Source organism: Pteronotus mesoamericanus, unplaced genomic scaffold, assembly GCF_021234165.1.
Source record: "Pteronotus mesoamericanus isolate MK-2021 breed Mesoamerican mustached bat unplaced genomic scaffold, CSHL_Meso_final scaffold_85, whole genome shotgun sequence".
NCBI lineage: Eukaryota > Metazoa > Chordata > Mammalia > Chiroptera > Mormoopidae > Pteronotus > Pteronotus mesoamericanus.
The window spans coordinates 18,262,847-18,279,771 of NW_026555329.1; the positions used below are offsets into that span (position 1 = coordinate 18,262,847).

At 42.1% G+C, this 16,925-nt stretch overlaps 1 protein-coding gene across 1 annotated transcript in view; it reads left to right on the forward strand.

The window, feature by feature from the left end:
- SLC25A13 (solute carrier family 25 member 13) overlaps positions 1 to 16,925 on the forward strand; it is a 172,666-nt gene that overhangs the window by 83,976 nt on the left and 71,765 nt on the right. Inside the window, 2 exon segments of the mRNA XM_054564276.1 lie at positions 1,637 to 1,776; positions 15,293 to 15,439. Coding sequence (XP_054420251.1) covers positions 1,637 to 1,776; positions 15,293 to 15,439 — 287 coding nt within the window.

Genomic DNA, 16,925 nt, shown 5'->3' on the forward strand with positions numbered 1-16,925 from the left:
GTGAAAGACGCCCCTAGATCTCCCTTGGGCCTGCTATGTGTAGAGCTGTAGAAATGGGGAACTGCGAAGGAGCCACATATTATCTAGGTTAATACCTATTTTTTACCGCTGAAGACTTACACGTATCATAGCCATGAGAACAAAAACCCAAGAGATCTGAATTTTAGTTCAGTAATTTCTTCTCAAGGGTGATAGAGCCAAAGGGAACTTGTGCAGTCTCCTTCTACTTAATTCATTTCATTGAGGACCGCCCCTTGAACCTGCCCAGATCCTCTGGGAGTGTTTTCTTTTTCTTTTTTAAATCCTCATTCTTGATTCACTTCATCTTTCTGTCCTCTTCACATCCTGTCTCTCCTTTTTTCTCCCCCTAAAAGTAGAGAAGACAGAATAAGTCCAAAGAAATTGAGGGCTGCCCTTTAAAACTTTTTTTGTTTCACTGTCGGCCAGCCTGAGGTTTTCTGCCACCTTTTATAAAATTTATGCCTGGCATAATTCTGATTTTTACTACCTTCTCTGTGCAAACATATCCAACCTTACGCTGATGGTGGCACTACTGTTTCTTCATGGCAGGACTTTAAAAATTTCTGGAAACTTTAAAATCATGGAATAAAATCTTGTGGGTGTAATGGGTGTGGAAATAGGAAATTTGGGGAAACAGTGGAAACATGTGCCAGGGTTTTTGGCGCCCTTCAAAGGACTGAAAAACTTCATTCTTTTTTCTTACTCTAAATAGACACAGAGTTTTAAAAAAAAGTATCAGACACAGTTTGCTAATAAAAATAAGCAGGTTTAGTAGCTATATTTAATGTTGTGAAGACCAGGACAAATTTCATTAATATAGTAATAACCCATGTTCCTTCTACCCTCCACACATGCACTTTATGGGGGAGGAGGAGACTAGTAAATAAAAACACGAAGCTTTAGAGAAATAAGTTTTTCATATTGTTGTTTTCTTCCCACCACCTTTGTCTTCAGGTGTGGCTTGATATATAGTGAGGATTTCTAAAGCTCAAATAGGGCCTTAGTGCTGTTGAATATGTGCTTTACGATTTTTCTAACTGACTTCAAAATCCTCAAAAAAACCCTTTTCAATAACACAGTAAAGGACTCTATTTAAGATTTGTGTAGTGTCATGTGTGTTTCTGTATGTACAGGGGTAAGCAAAAGTAGGTTTACAGTCGTAATACAAATACAATCATTAATAAATAATAATATAAGAATAAACTTTGTATTTCGTGTAACTCATAACTGTAAAACTACTACTACCCACCCCTGTATATTTTTCCTGCTACTAAAGATTGAATTCTATTACTTCTGCCTAGAAAATATCTGTTGAAACAAAACATGAGATTACGACATTAGATCTATAGCTCATCATTTTGGTTTCCTACTGCATTTTAGGTGTCTGTGTATGTCTCTTTTTTTCCCCTTTATCTGGTGGCATTACTAACTTCGATTTCTTAACTGATTCCCTGAGAATTCTGACTTTTATTTCTGCCATGGTTTTATAATCTGTGTGTGTTTTTTAAGTTGAGTTACTCTTTATGAGAAGAAAGGAGCACTGTCCATTTCATAGATTTTATAAGGTCAAACCTGATTAGCTTTGTTTTAATCACCCTTTGTTTTCTCTTTTCAGAGGACGTTAAGCGAGTTTTTGAACAGACTACAATTCATCAACATATTCCATTTAACTGGGATTCAGAATTTGTGCAACTGCATTTTGGAAAAGAACGAAAGAGGCACCTGACATATGCGGAATTCACTCAGTTTTTGCTGGTGGGTCTGGTCTTGAAAAGAGTAGATAAGTAAAATGGGGATCCTGATTTACCTCAGCTTTCTAACCCCAAGCCAAGTCATCCCATTTGAAAGTATTTCTCTGTTTATTCGGGTGAAAACGCCATAGGGTTAAATGGACTGTTACAGGTTGTGTAGAACCCCTTTCTGTTTAAAAGGAATATATATACTTTGGCATCCCAGGAAATCAAGTGATTTGCTCAAAAGTCATGTGAGTAAGGAGGGGCAAAATTGGAACTTGAACTCTTGACATATGACTAGTTCCACCATTATTTACCAATATTTTGTTTTCCCCTGAGAAATTGATAGATGTCATCAGTAGCATCTAGCAGTAGTGTCATTTCATCTGAGACCTTTCATGGACAAGGCACAGGGTCTGGAACTTGGCTGCATGTTGGAGTGACCTGGAGAGCTTCAAAAACTCTCTTTGCTTAGGTCCCACTTCTAGAGATTAGATTTGATTTGGAGGTTAGGGGAGGGCCAGACAGCCCCAGCACTGGGATATTTAAAGCTTGTTAGGTGCTTCTGATGTGCCCCCAAGTTTGAGAATCACTGTTGAAAGGACACTCGCTGCCCATGCTGGGGTTAAACTGTGGGAGTTGCCGGCATTTCTGGGATGTACCTGGTGCGGCCACTCCTGCCTTTCTCTGAGCTCCCCTCGCCCTCACCCTGCCTTACGATATCACTGGACCACTGATGATGCAGTGGAAGAGTAGTAAGAAAAAATTATTACAGTTAGATTTTTTCTATGAAGCCTAATTTTTAAAATGCCTTGTGACATTAACATCAGCTGCCAAAGGTGAGTATCTACATGATATCTATATGATAAACCACTCTTTTGGATTTTTAGGCATTTGTTTTGTTTCTCTAACAATTACATTTTATAGTTGATTAAGTGTAATATTTTTAGAAGAGTCATTTAAGGGGATTAGTTTGCTATGTTTAAATTTGCCAGGGAAACCACCTTCTGTTCTTTTCCACTGGTAATCTTGTCAGTGGGTACGCTGGTGTCCCTGCCTCTCTTGTGTGCCTGAGACCTTGTCAGGGCCTCCCAAGCAGTGGTTGGAAACAGAGATGTGGAGTGGAAGTGGAGGGGACAAGGGACACACACATACACTGTGCCTTGTGCTCATGCATCAGCGTTTTGGGGCATCTGTTCCTGGGCCTCGGCATATGGAATAGCTTGACTTTAATAGGAGCTTCTCATTTTGACTTTTACTAGTATTGTTATGATATATGAAATTGTCATGCTGTTTGCTTTTATTTTCTTGGCCTTTGGAAACTTAAAACAAGGTATCTTAAACCTGCTTTAGTAGTGTTCTTTTAAAAACATGTTAATGTCTGTGAGTCTCCATGTGCAGTTCTATGTCAACATAAACCTACGTAAATAACTCAGGTGGAGAATGGAATTCAAGTTGGATTTTTGCTATTGTTTATACAAGCCATTGGTGCGCAGTAGGAGATGGTATTCATTTTGATGAGGAATAATTACAATAATGCTATTGAGACAAATGCCTCAAATTAACTTTATGGAATACAGGCTAATTAACTTTTAGTCTTAATGGGATGTAAGCAGTAGCGAGACTGATCGCGTTTTCCTTTAAGCAAGTATATCAATTACGCTGAGCGGAGTCAGCTGTGTACTACTCACGGCGGCTTCTAGGCCTTCCTCATGATGTAGAGAAGCCAGAGTCAAAGATTAGATGACTCAGGGATTACTGATTAGGTTTCCAGCTTCATCGTGTAGGGCATTCATTTGAGTTATAGACTCCAGTCTATAATGGCAGATGGACCCACCCCACTGTGGTCTGTGTGGCATGATTTTGACTTTGTAGCCCAAATGCAAGTGCTCAACTTTCATTAGCTTAAAATGGTTATCGTGGATAATTATCCCAGGTAGGGCCTTGCTTTGTGTCCCACTCAGCCCAGATATAAAGGAATTAAGGGATGCATCGTGATAGATTTATACGACTGCCAATGAAATGCCAGTTCTGATGTCTGCCATTTGGTCATCCCCCCGACCCCCACCCACTGCCCCCAATTAAATGTTTTGTTTGCTCCTCTTACACTCTTATCTGGGTTCAGGGAACCTTACAGGTATACGTGAACTTAATCTCCTATGTGCCAAGCTCTTGCTTTGTCAAGCAGGCACCTGCCTTTCTGCTCCAGGGCAGGGCTCAGAGACATGGGCACCGGCTCCCTGGCTGGCGCCAGGGTCATGAAAGCAGACACTTGGCTGCTTGAGACGTGAAAGAACTCAAGCTGCTTGAGATGTGAAGACCTGCCACCATGCATGCCGCTGCCTGTCACCTGCTGAGGAAGAGGTGCAGCCATAGGAACACCTGAGAAGTGTGTGGTTTCAGGGAGCCTGAGCAGTATGTAGAGACCACACTGCTCCATCCCACTGAAGATTCTAGAAGGTAGTTCAGGCTGGCTCCAGCCAATTAAAGCCTCACACTCTGGTGTGTTACCTGTGCTTATATATGTACATGTGTTAGTGATTGGTGGGCAGTGCCATCCTCTGCAAGGTCAGATTTTTTTTTTCTTCCTTTACTAAACATTTTACTTTGTCTAAGCAAGTGTGAGTTTGTCACAAGCCACCACGTGGCTGTGAGGACATCACATATTCACCTGTGCACAGTTTGGACAAGCTACCCACCCACTGAGATGGTGCTGGTCACGGGCTTCGCTTGAATGCTGAGCCGGTGTGTTGTCTTCTGTATTTTGGATATAGAATGCATAAAGTGGTGGATAAAGTTGATATTCTTTGAGCTAAACATGCCTTGTTTATACTTTGCATCTAAATTATAGTGTTGAAGGAAGCAAATCCTCCTTTGTAGAGTCTTAGCCTCATTCCTAGGGAGGGTTTTCAGAAGGGAGTGGGGCCATGGTCCTGTTACCCCCTCATTACTGCTTCTGCCTTCACTGCTGCTGGTGTTTTGTGCCCAGTTCTCTCACCTCCGCTTCACTGCAGGAGTGAGATGTGTATGTGTGAATGTGAATACAGTGTTACATGGGGTGCGCATGTGTATCATAAATTCCTGTGAACTTTTCTACAACCTCTCAGATCCTAGAGGAAAGCTCTAATTTTATGGTGGCTAGTTGAATAATTCATTTTAACCGAAAATGGTATACTTAGAAAAGAATCTGGAGACATTTTGCTGTTCTATCTGCTGGAACTCCTATTCGTGAATGGTATTAACATAAAACTCTCTACCCTGTTTGGCAGTATTTTTTGTGCTGTGATTATTACTCACATGGAACAAACCACTCAATTCAGCAAATGTTTGCTGAGGGTGCAGGATTTGCTGTGAGGCCTTAAGCAGAGGGCCAAGAGGTGCATAGGTAACAACACGTTTGAGGCACTTGTAAAAGTCTAAGGGTTGTTCCTGTGCTTTCCTGCCTGACAGCTCCAAAGGAGCAACCGCAAATAGGTATGAAATGTACACCCTTCCAGGTTCCTTTTTTGTGGTATCAGCCCTTACGGCACAGATAAACCCGAAACCACCCTTCAGAGCATGGTTAGCGCAGCCATCCAAATGCGCACTGAAAGGGCAGATACCAAGGTCATCTAGTTAGCTGCCCCATTTACAGAGGGAGGAGATCGAGGCCTTTCACGGTTGAAGCTCTTAGGGGTATCTCATTTGTGATTTTGATTTGTTTTTCCCTAATGACTAATTTATAAAGTGCCTTCACACATTCTGTTTCCGATAATAGTATCCCCCCAAACCCTGAGAAGTAGCTATCATTATGTCCTATTATATACAAAGGGATAAACGGATACTAGGGGAAAATTTCTCATTTACAGGTAATTTTCTGGGTAAAATGCTCATGGCTTTCATTAGGTTTCCAAAGGTGCACCCCAAAAGACTACAGAAAAACTGTTCTAGAGCTTAGCTTCTTCCATAATAAGATCACAGACACGTGATGGGTTAAAAAATATGATGCTGTTAACACTATAGTGTACTGTCTCCAAGGCCAAAGACATGAAGGTTCTGTTCCTGGAAGGGGTAGTGCTTCTGAATGGGGGTGTATAGTCACATACTGCTAGAAATTCAACATTTCTGACCCCAACCCAATTAATTGCCTAATAATGATCAGTAAAAAGTCCTTAGGAGGGATATATGTTACTGTTGTTTCTATTTACTTTATGATAATGTTTTATAATCATAGACATATGTTTCACACATAATTATTACAATTTTAATATCTACACATAGGAATTTCTAGTGGCTCCCATTTCAGAATAGAAAAGCCTAGGGTTGCTCGCAAATCCAGTGTAGTTGTTAACTAGAAAACTGTTGCTATTAACTACCTCCCATAGAGCATTTTTCAGCTTAGAAAGTGTTTTGACTTGTATTTGTCCTTACAGTCACCTTTAGTGTCAAGCGGTTGTGAAAGATGAGCACACAGAGACTTGGAGATGCTCTTCTAGATTTGTTTACGGTGAGACAGGTGGAACTGAAGTTGATTTTAGTTTTCCCACATCTCTTAACAGTGTTTTATTGAATGTTATATAAAATTTTCCTGGATTGATTATTTTAAAAGGCCAAGTTCTGGGCCTCTGTCCCCACCTAGGGTCCTTTTCAGGAGAGGGAGGGAGGGAGAGAAAGAGAGAGAGAGAAAGAGAAAGAGAGAGAGAGAGAGATCTATATATATGGCCTATGAAACTGCCTTTCACACAAGCACCCTGCACTCTGGTGTTCCAGATGGCCCACACATGAGAAACACTGGTCTAGACTACAAAACCCCAGCCTCATCCCAACATTGATGGCAAGCTCTGAGAGGCAAACATGGTCAGATTTGTGTTCCAGAGAGATCACTCTGGCTATTGTGCAGAAACTCATAAGGAAACAGATCTGACCTAGGAGAGGGAGACCAGTTGGTCCCTTCCAATCCAAGACAGAAACTATGGCCTGGGTCAAATGGTTATGGTGATGAGCCAAAGTACATGGGTCCGAGAGAAGTTAAAGTGATAGTCCTGACTAGGCTTGGTGAGAGGATGAGGTCAGTAAGGATTTGCAGAACTCATGGTTGATTCCTAGGTTTTAGGCTCGGGCAAGTGGGAGGGTGGTGGGGGCACAGGAGGAAGAGGAAGAGGGGGTGTTAATGAGGGGCTGCAGAGCAGTGCTTAGTTCATGATTGCCTTTCTCACGTGTGTTGCTGGATTGTCTCCACTTCTTATCTTCAGCACCTTGGAGTTAGGGTTATACTATAGGAGCCCTACCTATGGCACCAACTGACCTGGGCATTTCCAAGGAGTTCTGTTTCCCACTTTATGGAGCTAGGACACATCTTCTGTTTCCAGGGGCCTTCTTCCTCTCACCCTAAGAAGAGGAATCATCAAGAAATCAGCAAGAATAAAGCAATTTAAATACTTTAAATTGGTGAAAAGACCAAATTTTGAAGTTGGGGTTTCATTAGTTAGCCAAGAAACAAGAAAGCTGACTTGGGAGGGAATTGAGCTAAAAATTATCTGTATTTTCATCAAATTCTCATCAGATAGTGTTTAAGAATGGTTACCTGACCCAGTGGAGAACCCTAATCACAAAGGCGCTATGAGAGTTTACCATAACTTTATTCAGGTCACCCTTTTGTCAGAAGATGATGAGGAAACCCAGAGAGGTGACTAATAGTAGACCGAGCTCAGAACAGATCCTGGAAGTAGAGTGAAGCCTGTTGTTCCAGACGGGCCATTCATGCTGCTAAGGACCCTTGACATCAGATCACATGATCCCCATGACAACCCTGTTGGATGCCAAAGCATATTCATTGCTAATAATGCAACTGAACAAGTTTGGTTCTTGTCCTGAAGTCAAATTGACCATTTTTTTTGTCTTCTGCGTCAGCATGGCCTACAGATCAGCCCAGATCTTTTCTGTGTAAAATGGACATTTTGATTGTTCAGGTTCTGAGCCCTAGAGAGTAGAGCTCTGGTGCTGGTGGTTGCCACGTGTCCCTCCAGGGTCACTGCTCCTCGTCAGCTGTGGTCTGGATTTTGTAGTCACCATCACTCATGATTTGCTGTTGTATTTGTCATGGCACCCTGGAATAGGGAAAAACTTTCAACACACAAAGTTGTATGTGTTAAAAAAAGAAATTGTTCTTCATCACCATCAATCAAAACAAAACATAACCTTCAACCATAGCAACACTGACTTCTCAACCTTTTTAACTGATGGAACATTTTGGGTGTTCACAGAAAACAATCCTTTAGAGTAGAACTTGCTGAAGGCACAACTATTTAAACAGGTTAATGGATGACTAGCAGGGTCCTTGCTCCGGATTGAGTAACCTGAGCCATTTGTGCTTCCCCGTTGTTCCCCCCACTTGCCATCTGTATTAGTTAAAATACCTAGACTATGGATCTTTAGTAGCCAGAGACCTTGATTGTATTTGCATTTTTAATGTGCAAGCACTTTTTATGTTGATTTTAAGTCAGACCAGATGGGGTCTGCAGTACAGCTGCACTACTGTTTCATCCGTACAGCGTCATTTGAAGTTTCAACATGAAATAATGAGTGAAAGTGGCTAATACTGTTCACCCTCAGCTCTTCCAGGAGATTAGGTTGTGTTTTGTGTCCACATGGAAGCCATTGCTAGTTTGGCAAGGGGTGACCAGAGACATGATGATGCCTGGTCACTCAGAGAATTAGGTGCAGGACATTGCACTCCCATTGCATTTCCTACTCTCAGGGAAAAAGAAATCAGTATTCATTGTGCTGTTGTGTCCATGACGTTAGTCAGCTTGCTGTTTTGTTGAGCAGCCTGTTGTGCAGGCTTTTACAGTAACATCCTGGTAAAAATGAACGCTCCATAAGGCATCCCCCCAGCTAGTCCCCACGGTGAAGTTTAACGGTAAACCAGAAGAGCAGGGAAATTGCGAGGGAAAAGCTCTGTTCTTGGTTTCTCCGAGGGGTTGCCTACCTGCAGTGCCACATGCAACCCTGCTTCTAAAGACGCTTTTAACTAAAGGCCCCGCCCAGCGAATTGAGGACGAAATTTTGTTGTGAACTAACTACATGGGCTGAATGTGAAGAGCCCAGAAAGATGTTAAGAATAGGAAGTACTTATATCTGCCTATTCCATTGCCAAGTTCCATTTTTATTGTTGAAAAAAATGTGAATCTTTATTTTAACTACATTTTTCCTTAAGATTAGAATAGGATAATGAAAATGAAGTAGTGCTTATATATTAGTGTACAAGTTCTGATACTTGATGTAATACAGATTTTATTTAAAATAGGACTAAATGTGATACCAATTTTATAAACACACCTTCTTTATACATTTTTGTTCCTCATTCTTACAAATAATTACCTATATTTTCCCAAGAATTCTTCCGCCTCCACCCGTAAGAGGGAAGGAATTCTTTTGAATCATATTGTTATTGATAACTCTGCTTTTTAAAAAGTTTTAGGTTTTCTTTTAAATTTTAAAACTGTACAAAACACAAACATGCAAACTAGTCAGGGGTCTTTTTTGGTGTTCTTGGCTTTGTAATATAAATCATCTGGATGTGCTGCTTGTTTTGAGGGTCTATTGGTCTAATTTTTTTGTTCCTGATAAATCGTTCTCAAGCCGAAGCACAAACTTGCATGTCTGAATAGAGGTGGAGGGAATTTTTGCATTCAAAATATACCCACTTGAAAATTGGAGATTATTAAGGAAATGACAAGCCTGGAAGTATTAGAAGCGTGAGTGTTAGACCTAAAGTGGTGTAACCCCTATATATGTTTATTTCTGTACAGCTAGCAATTTGGAGAGTTTGATTTTTCCCCCCTACAGCAATCTGAATGCGTGCGTTGAAGTAGTTGGAAACTGTGGCAATAAAAGCCTATTCCGTTAATCATTATGCACCAGCATAGAAGGAACAGAAACAGTTCACTGGCAGATATCTAAGGAAAATTGGACGTCCTTTCCTGTGCTTGAGCGGAACTACCTTAGAGATAGCTGGGACCCCTGGCCTCAGCCGATGGGGAGCCCTTCCTCCTCAGCCCTTACGGTCCCCATCAGCAGCATTTAACAAGCACACCCTTTCCTGGCACCTCATAAGAGCTCTATTTACAGAGGTCTGCCATCTCCCCAACTCTCTGGGAGTTCCATGATGTCTCAGGCCCTCAATTTTACTGTCTGTACTCGCTTATTTAGGGATCAGTTCCTTTTTTTGTCATCTGCCTGCTCTTTGTATGCACTGTGGGATGATCTCATCTACTTCTATAACCGTTACTTTTTTCTTTGGGTTTTGGTAGGCCTCCCTCCCCCCACCCCCCCGCCCCGAAAGGAACAGACAGGCCGTGTAGGTTCGTTAGACTGTAGCTCCAGAGCCAAACCGCCCGCCCAAGTGCATATCCAGTTTCGTCCTTAGCGTCATGTGACCCTCAGCTGCTCTTTACCTCATTTTTCCATCTGCGAAATGGAGGTGATGGTAGGCTCACCTTATAAGGATGTCCGGAGGATTCAAAGAGATGAGTAAGGAAACACAACAGTCGCCCGAGCATAGCAACAGTTAGTAACAGCAACGTTAGCCTTTTGGTTTTCTCGCTAAAATCCTGTTATCTACATCTCCCAGATTTACATCACTACCTATACCTCTAGGTTTCTTTCGTTTGTAGCTTAACTTCTGTTTATAGCTTAAATTCATCTCACTCTAAGTTTCTCTTCATGGTCTGCCACCTCAAGTGTTTTCCTTTGTGGTAAATTCTTTTATCTCCCCCATCATTCACAGCGAGAATTCTTTGAGATATATATTGCTCCATTTTTACCTACAAGTCATTGCCAAAACTTTTCTCTAAATCTCTTTTCCAGTTATCCGTTAAGATCTACAAAGGATCCTCTTACTACGATTTTACCCAAGGCAGTTTAAGTCAGTAGTTAAAAGATCTCAGTGTTGGAATCAGACAAAACCTTGCCAGCTCTGTCACTTTCTGGGCATGTGACTTTGGACTACTTACTTAACCTCCCTGAGCGTCAGGCTCCTCTCTGTGAGATGAAGATGTTATTTCTTCGAAGAATTATTGTGAGGCTTCAGTGAAATACTGCCTTTGTAGTTCTTGGCGTAGCCTCTGGCATGTGGTAACTGTTTAAACATCCAGCTGTTACTGTTACCCACCCTCTCTGGTCCTCATCTGGATGTTCCTGTGGCCAGTTCAGAATGACTCAGCAGAGCCATTATTTCTTACCTGTGATGTTTTTTAAAGGGTTCAAAGAATGTATATTGGAAAGGACTTTGGAGGTTACTAAACCATTCACCTCTACAAAAATCAAAGCTACCATTTTTTAAGTGCCTGTCAGGCACTGCATCTAGTTTTTGAAACGCTGTGTAGTGGCAGTTGCTGGGGCTGTGAGACGCAAGCACACACCCCCCTGAGCCCGCCCACCTAGGAGTGTCTTGACTGATACTTGCGCTCTGCCCATCTCTGGCTCAAACTTCAGATTTTTGTCATCAGAATGTATTGCTACCATAAACCCCGTCTGTGAAAATAAATAAAAGAAAAGAAAGTATACTTCTTGACATATGTTCCTTAGTTGAACAGATACTTCCAATGACTGGGAGGGAACCAGCTACTTTGTGAGACAGTCAGTCCATTTTATTGCTGAAGTTAAATACTTCAGTGTTTAGTGCTATATCCTGATAATTATATTTTCTCTCATTTGACTTATTTTTAAAAATTACAGAGCCCGTCTAATGTTATTTTTTCCTGATAGTCCTTTAACCTTTAAATATTTGAATGTAACTATTGCTCTTCCCGTCATTCTCTCCTCCCCCACACAGATGCTGAGTTTATCCATTCTGGCCCCCTTCATTTTGGCAATGAACATTATCTTATATAAGCTCTATTTCGTGCATACCAAACGTTCTCTGTCCCAATTTTTTCCCCTTTGGCTTCAGGTCTAGTAACCATCAGGGTCTCAATAGCCCTAAGTGCACACTAGGTTTTTCTTTCTTTTTTAAAAAAATACTTTATTTCTTTATTTTTAGAGAGGGGAAGGGAGGGAGAGAGAGAGAGGGAGAGAAACATCGATGTGAGAGAGAAAACATCAGTCGGTTGCCTCTCACACACTCCTTGACCGGGAACCAAGCCCACATCCCAGGCATGCGCCCTGACTGGGAGTCAAACCCACAACCTTTTGGTGTACAGGACAGTGCTCCAACCAGCTGAGCCCCACTGGCCAGGGCAGAAATGCATTCTTAGGTTGTTCATCATTAAGGTTAAAGGAGCTTTCTTGTTCCATGATCTGGGATCCCTGATAGTCAAGGTTTACTCGTCGAAGTTCAGGCAAAGAAATGCGAGTGACACCACGGTCATTACAGATGTACTCCCATCCTGCAGTATGGGCACCAACCCCCACATCGGTGTCCGTTTCCCACTTGACAGCCTGGACAGGTAGGGCTTATTGTTTCCGCTTCCTGATTTCTGAGGAGATGGGCTGACCAGGGCAAGTGATGCTGTTTTTGGTATAATGGTCTGAGGATCCCTACAGCTCTATCTGAGTTACAAACAAGAGGGAAACCGGAAATAACTGAACACACCTTCTACTATTGTTGAGAATAATCTTGGCTTAGCTTCAGCAGGGGGTTTGGCAATTCAGAGGAGTTTGTGTTCATTTACTTTCAATTGACTATCTACTGTGGTCCTTCACCACGGGGTGTTTAACAGTTGATTTCTTCCTTTTAAATTAGGCGCAATTGTATACAGAACTCCTTTTTTGTTCAGTGGATCATGATTTACTTATTGAGTTGGCTTTGTATTTATATCATGATTCTATTCTATGGTTTATTGAGTGCCTGCTCTATCTAAAGCATTCTGCCTACACCATAATTGAGATGAACAGGGTATATGGCCTTTTCTCACAGGAAGGGTAGGGAGAAAGGCATGAATGTTAAGTTGGAAAAAGGTAAGTCTTATCGTTGAAGTTCAAGCAGGGGGCCAAGTGGTCAGTTGTCTTCAGATAGCAGGCCTAGTTATATTTACCTAAGAAGTGTCATTTGAGCTGAGCCTGGAGGGAGTGGTAGGACTTGAGGAACTAGAGAAAAAAGCTATAGTCAATGCGAGGTGGAGGAAGAGTATGGACAAAGGTCTGGCTGTGTGGAAGGTCTGGATGTGGGATGCTGGAGACAAGGCTGAGAGTAGCTCCCGGGGGACCTGGAGCTCTGTGCTTCGGAGACGGCTCTTTACGATGACAGGCTGCTGAAGGTGTCCGCAGAGGGGGATTGGGGTCAGAGCCGAGATCCTGCTGATGTGTGCAAGGGTGGCCGCGGAGGCCAGACGGAAGTGCCAGCCGACAGTTCCGCCGTGATGGTGATTCGGGCATGGTCTGAGGAGGGCTGGAGCCAGTGACGTCAGGAGTAAAAAGGAAAAGACACATTGGAGTGAACTTCCAAAGGTTCGAATCACATAGTTTGGTCACTGGTTTACTCTGGAGAAAAGGAAGCTTGAAGAATGAAAACAGACACACAGATTTCTAGGTTGGGTGGCCAAAAAAGCAACATGCCAATAATTAAGCTTTGAACATAGGAGAGGGTCCAGGTTTGAGGGCAGGGTGGGAGACATGTAATAATGGGCTTAGCAATGTGTAATTTTATGGCCTTTATAAGATAGACACGTGGATATATTCTCTAAGCAGTTAGAAACTGTGGCCCAGCAGACAGGAGTGAGATTTGGATCTGGGAGTCCAGCCTTCTAAGGAATCTTTGAGGCCTTGGGAGGCCTTGGGAGGCCTTGGGAGGGGAGGACTTGGCCTCTCCCAGTCACTTCTTAAGCAGCCCTCTGTCCTCAGGCTTTCCCAGTGAGGACAGAGGGCCGAGGAGGGCCGACATATTTAAGAAGTGAGTGGAAGAGTCGCTGGAAGGACTGTGGCCCCAGAAGGGGGTTTCAGCAGGGACAGGCCGAGTCAAACCCAGCAGATGCTATAGCTGAGAGCAAGACTTGGAATAGGATAAGGAACTGATTCTTACCATTGTAATGTGTTTTAAAATCTTTTTGTGTGGACATTTTAAAACTACACAAAAGTAGAACATTTTAATGACCCACCATCTTCCCAGGATCCAGGGTCGATTATTACCAGCATTTTATCAGCCTTCCTTTATCGCCCCACTTCCTGGGGGAAGAGAAGGGAGACAGCTGGTGTCTAACCCATGGCCTGCAGGCTGCATGCGGCCTAGGATGGCTATGAATGCAGCCCAGCACAAAATCAGAAATTTACTTAAAACATTTTCTTTTGCTCATCAGTGTTCGATAGTGCCTGTGTATTTAATGTGCTCATTAGTGTGTGTGTATTTAATGTGTGGCCCAAGACAACTCTTCTTCCAGTGTGGCCCAGAGACACCAGAAGTTTGGATGCCCCTGCGAGCATGATTAAACTCATGTCATTTCTCCCATACTTTAGCTCCCTACTACTTCATAAGGACAATGAGCTTTTATAAGTCATTATCTTACCAATGTTAAAAAATTAGTTTATCAGTATCAGCTAACAAAACTTCTTTTCATTAAAATAATTTGAAGTCCTTGCAAGTCATATCAGTGATGCTTTGTAATTCCACTGGATGATATCTCACTCTGAGAGCCTGTTTGGGAAGTAGGCAGACTATCATGAAGAAGATAATAAAATGCGTCACGTAAAAAGGATGCTTCTGTGTGGCACACAGTGGCTTTTGGTGGGAGGCTATGTTTTATTTCGTGTATACCTTTACCCCCTGGGAATAGCAACCAAAATCTAAGATTGGGCTTCCTGTTTTTAGGTCATATGAATTGAAACATTTCTTCAATGATAGTGCTCCAGTTTTGCCACCTCTATCACACATACTTCTAGAGCAGTGGTCGTCTTTTAGCATATGCACTCTCCAGAGTTATTTTTAATTGCCGTGGCCTTGGAAGAAAGGGGCTACTGGTGTCTAATAGAAGAGAGAAGTTAGGGATGCACAGGACCGCCTCCTTCCCATGATAAGGGCTTAACCTGCCCAAACTACCAATAGTGCCAAGGCTGAGAAACTGGGTGTTAGAAGGCCTCGCGTATTCCAGAGGAGAATCACCTTTTCCAAGCTGTTACTACCTCACATGCTTGTTACACAGGTCGCCGTGAAGAATTTTTCTCTCTTCTTTCTCTCTCCTTTGGAGAGAGTTAATGTCCCTACAGGTGTTTTCTCTTTGATCATCTGCATCACTTAAGCTGGGTTTGGCCTGATCTTTGAGCCCACCAAACTTCATTCCACTTTTTATTATCTTGGTGTCCTCAGACTCCAGGAGAACACAGAAGTAATTTGGTTTCTTTGGGTAGGAGATTTAAGGTGGAATGAACTTTCAAGGCATGTCCACTGGGCTGAGCAAAGTTCTATCTTTGGAAGAAGACAATAGCTTGCTGCGGGAGGGTGCTATTTAACAAGCAGGTGGGACTTGTTAAATAAAGATGCAATCTGTATTTCTTCACCTTAACTTGAAGTTGGGCAGTCATTTGTAGTAATTGGGAAACGTAAATTATTTTGCATTCTTTATTTGTAGGAAATACAGTTGGAGCATGCAAAGCAAGCCTTTGTGCAAAGGGACAATGCCAAGACTGGAAAAGTCACAGCCATTGACTTCCGAGACATCATGGTCACCATCCGCCCCCATGTCTTGACACCTTTTGTAGAAGAATGTCTAGTAGCTGTAAGTTGTAACTTGCCCAAATGAAGTAGTTTATTCTGCCTGGCGTGAGCTCAGTAAATATGGGATTATAAGAATAACTCTTACATATTATGTAAAGGTTTTTCTGTTTAAAACAAACATTTTCTTATTGTGATTGCATACATTACTAAAGTTAAAGACAGAGTATGTCTTGGCTAGTTTTAGTGGGTAAGTTAATTTGTTATCTGGACATTATGGAATCTCTTAAAGAAAATGTATTAAGTGGTTTTTTAAAAAAGCAAAAACAAATTTATGATCTCATACTAATTTTGCTTTATATAATCGAGGTGTGTCAAATGCTAATCTTTGCTTTTATCTATTCTCCAAGGCAAAAAAAAATATTTTTTTAATTGTGTGCCTAGATGTTTTTAAGAGGTCAGCGGAACACAAACTCTCAATGTGGTGTGTACTTGTTCATTCATCATGTGTGGGTTGAGGTGACAGTGGCACATGCGACAGCGAGCCCTGCTGTCCTGTGTTGCAGAGTTTCCATTGTGATGTACACCCAGCCACTCTCCTTCCCTGCTGGCCCCAGAGAGTGTCCTGGAACGTTCTGCAGGGCTGGGGGCGGGGGAGGGGGGCATTGCCCACGCCTTGGCCATGGAGCTTAAGAATCACCATGGAAAATTTTTAAAAATACAGATTCTAAGCTTCTTTCCAGATTTACTGATTCACCGTCTACAGGTGCGAGGCCCTAGAATCTAATTCTAAGCTTCCTAGATAATTCTGATCATCAGTCAGATTTGGGGACCCTTATGCAGGAGTATCTATCTTTTCATTCATCCCAGGGAGATTTTGTTGTTGTCGTTGTTGCTGTTTTGCACGTTTTCACCATCATCTGGGTTTCTCACAATGCTTACCATTGGCAGGAGCCTAGGCTAGCTTTCCATCTCTCCTTTTTTATTCCCGGTGCCTGTTTCTGGACAGGCAGTGCTCTGACAAGGCCTTTCCCACTCTGGCACTGTGTTAATCTAGCCCCTGTTCTTGCCCCCGCCCCCCCTTCCCTGCTTCATTCTAAACTCCCATGTCAGCTATTCTAAATGGCTACTAAGTGAAGATTTATGTGGTTGTTACCTTATAAAGAAGTGCTTTCCTAATAAAAATATTTTGCCTTGTTAGGGAAGGATAGAATTTGAAACCCAAACTGAAGTTCTATTCATAATGGACATGCTGTCTGTTTCCCTTATCCCCTATTAAGAAATATGGTTTCTTACAAATTTTGACTATCAGAATTCTGACCAGTCTTAACCCCCATCAAAGCATATGACATCTCATAATTTTACCATAATATGCCTGTTTGCTAGAAATCCCACCACTGTAAAGTCTGTGCATAAATGATTATTTATTGCTAGTTATAAGTAACATGACAAATCATGATATTAATGCTAGATTGACCACTTTTCATTGTATGTCTGTGTTGGTATAATAATACAGTTTTGCATGTATAAGCACACACATGTGTATAATA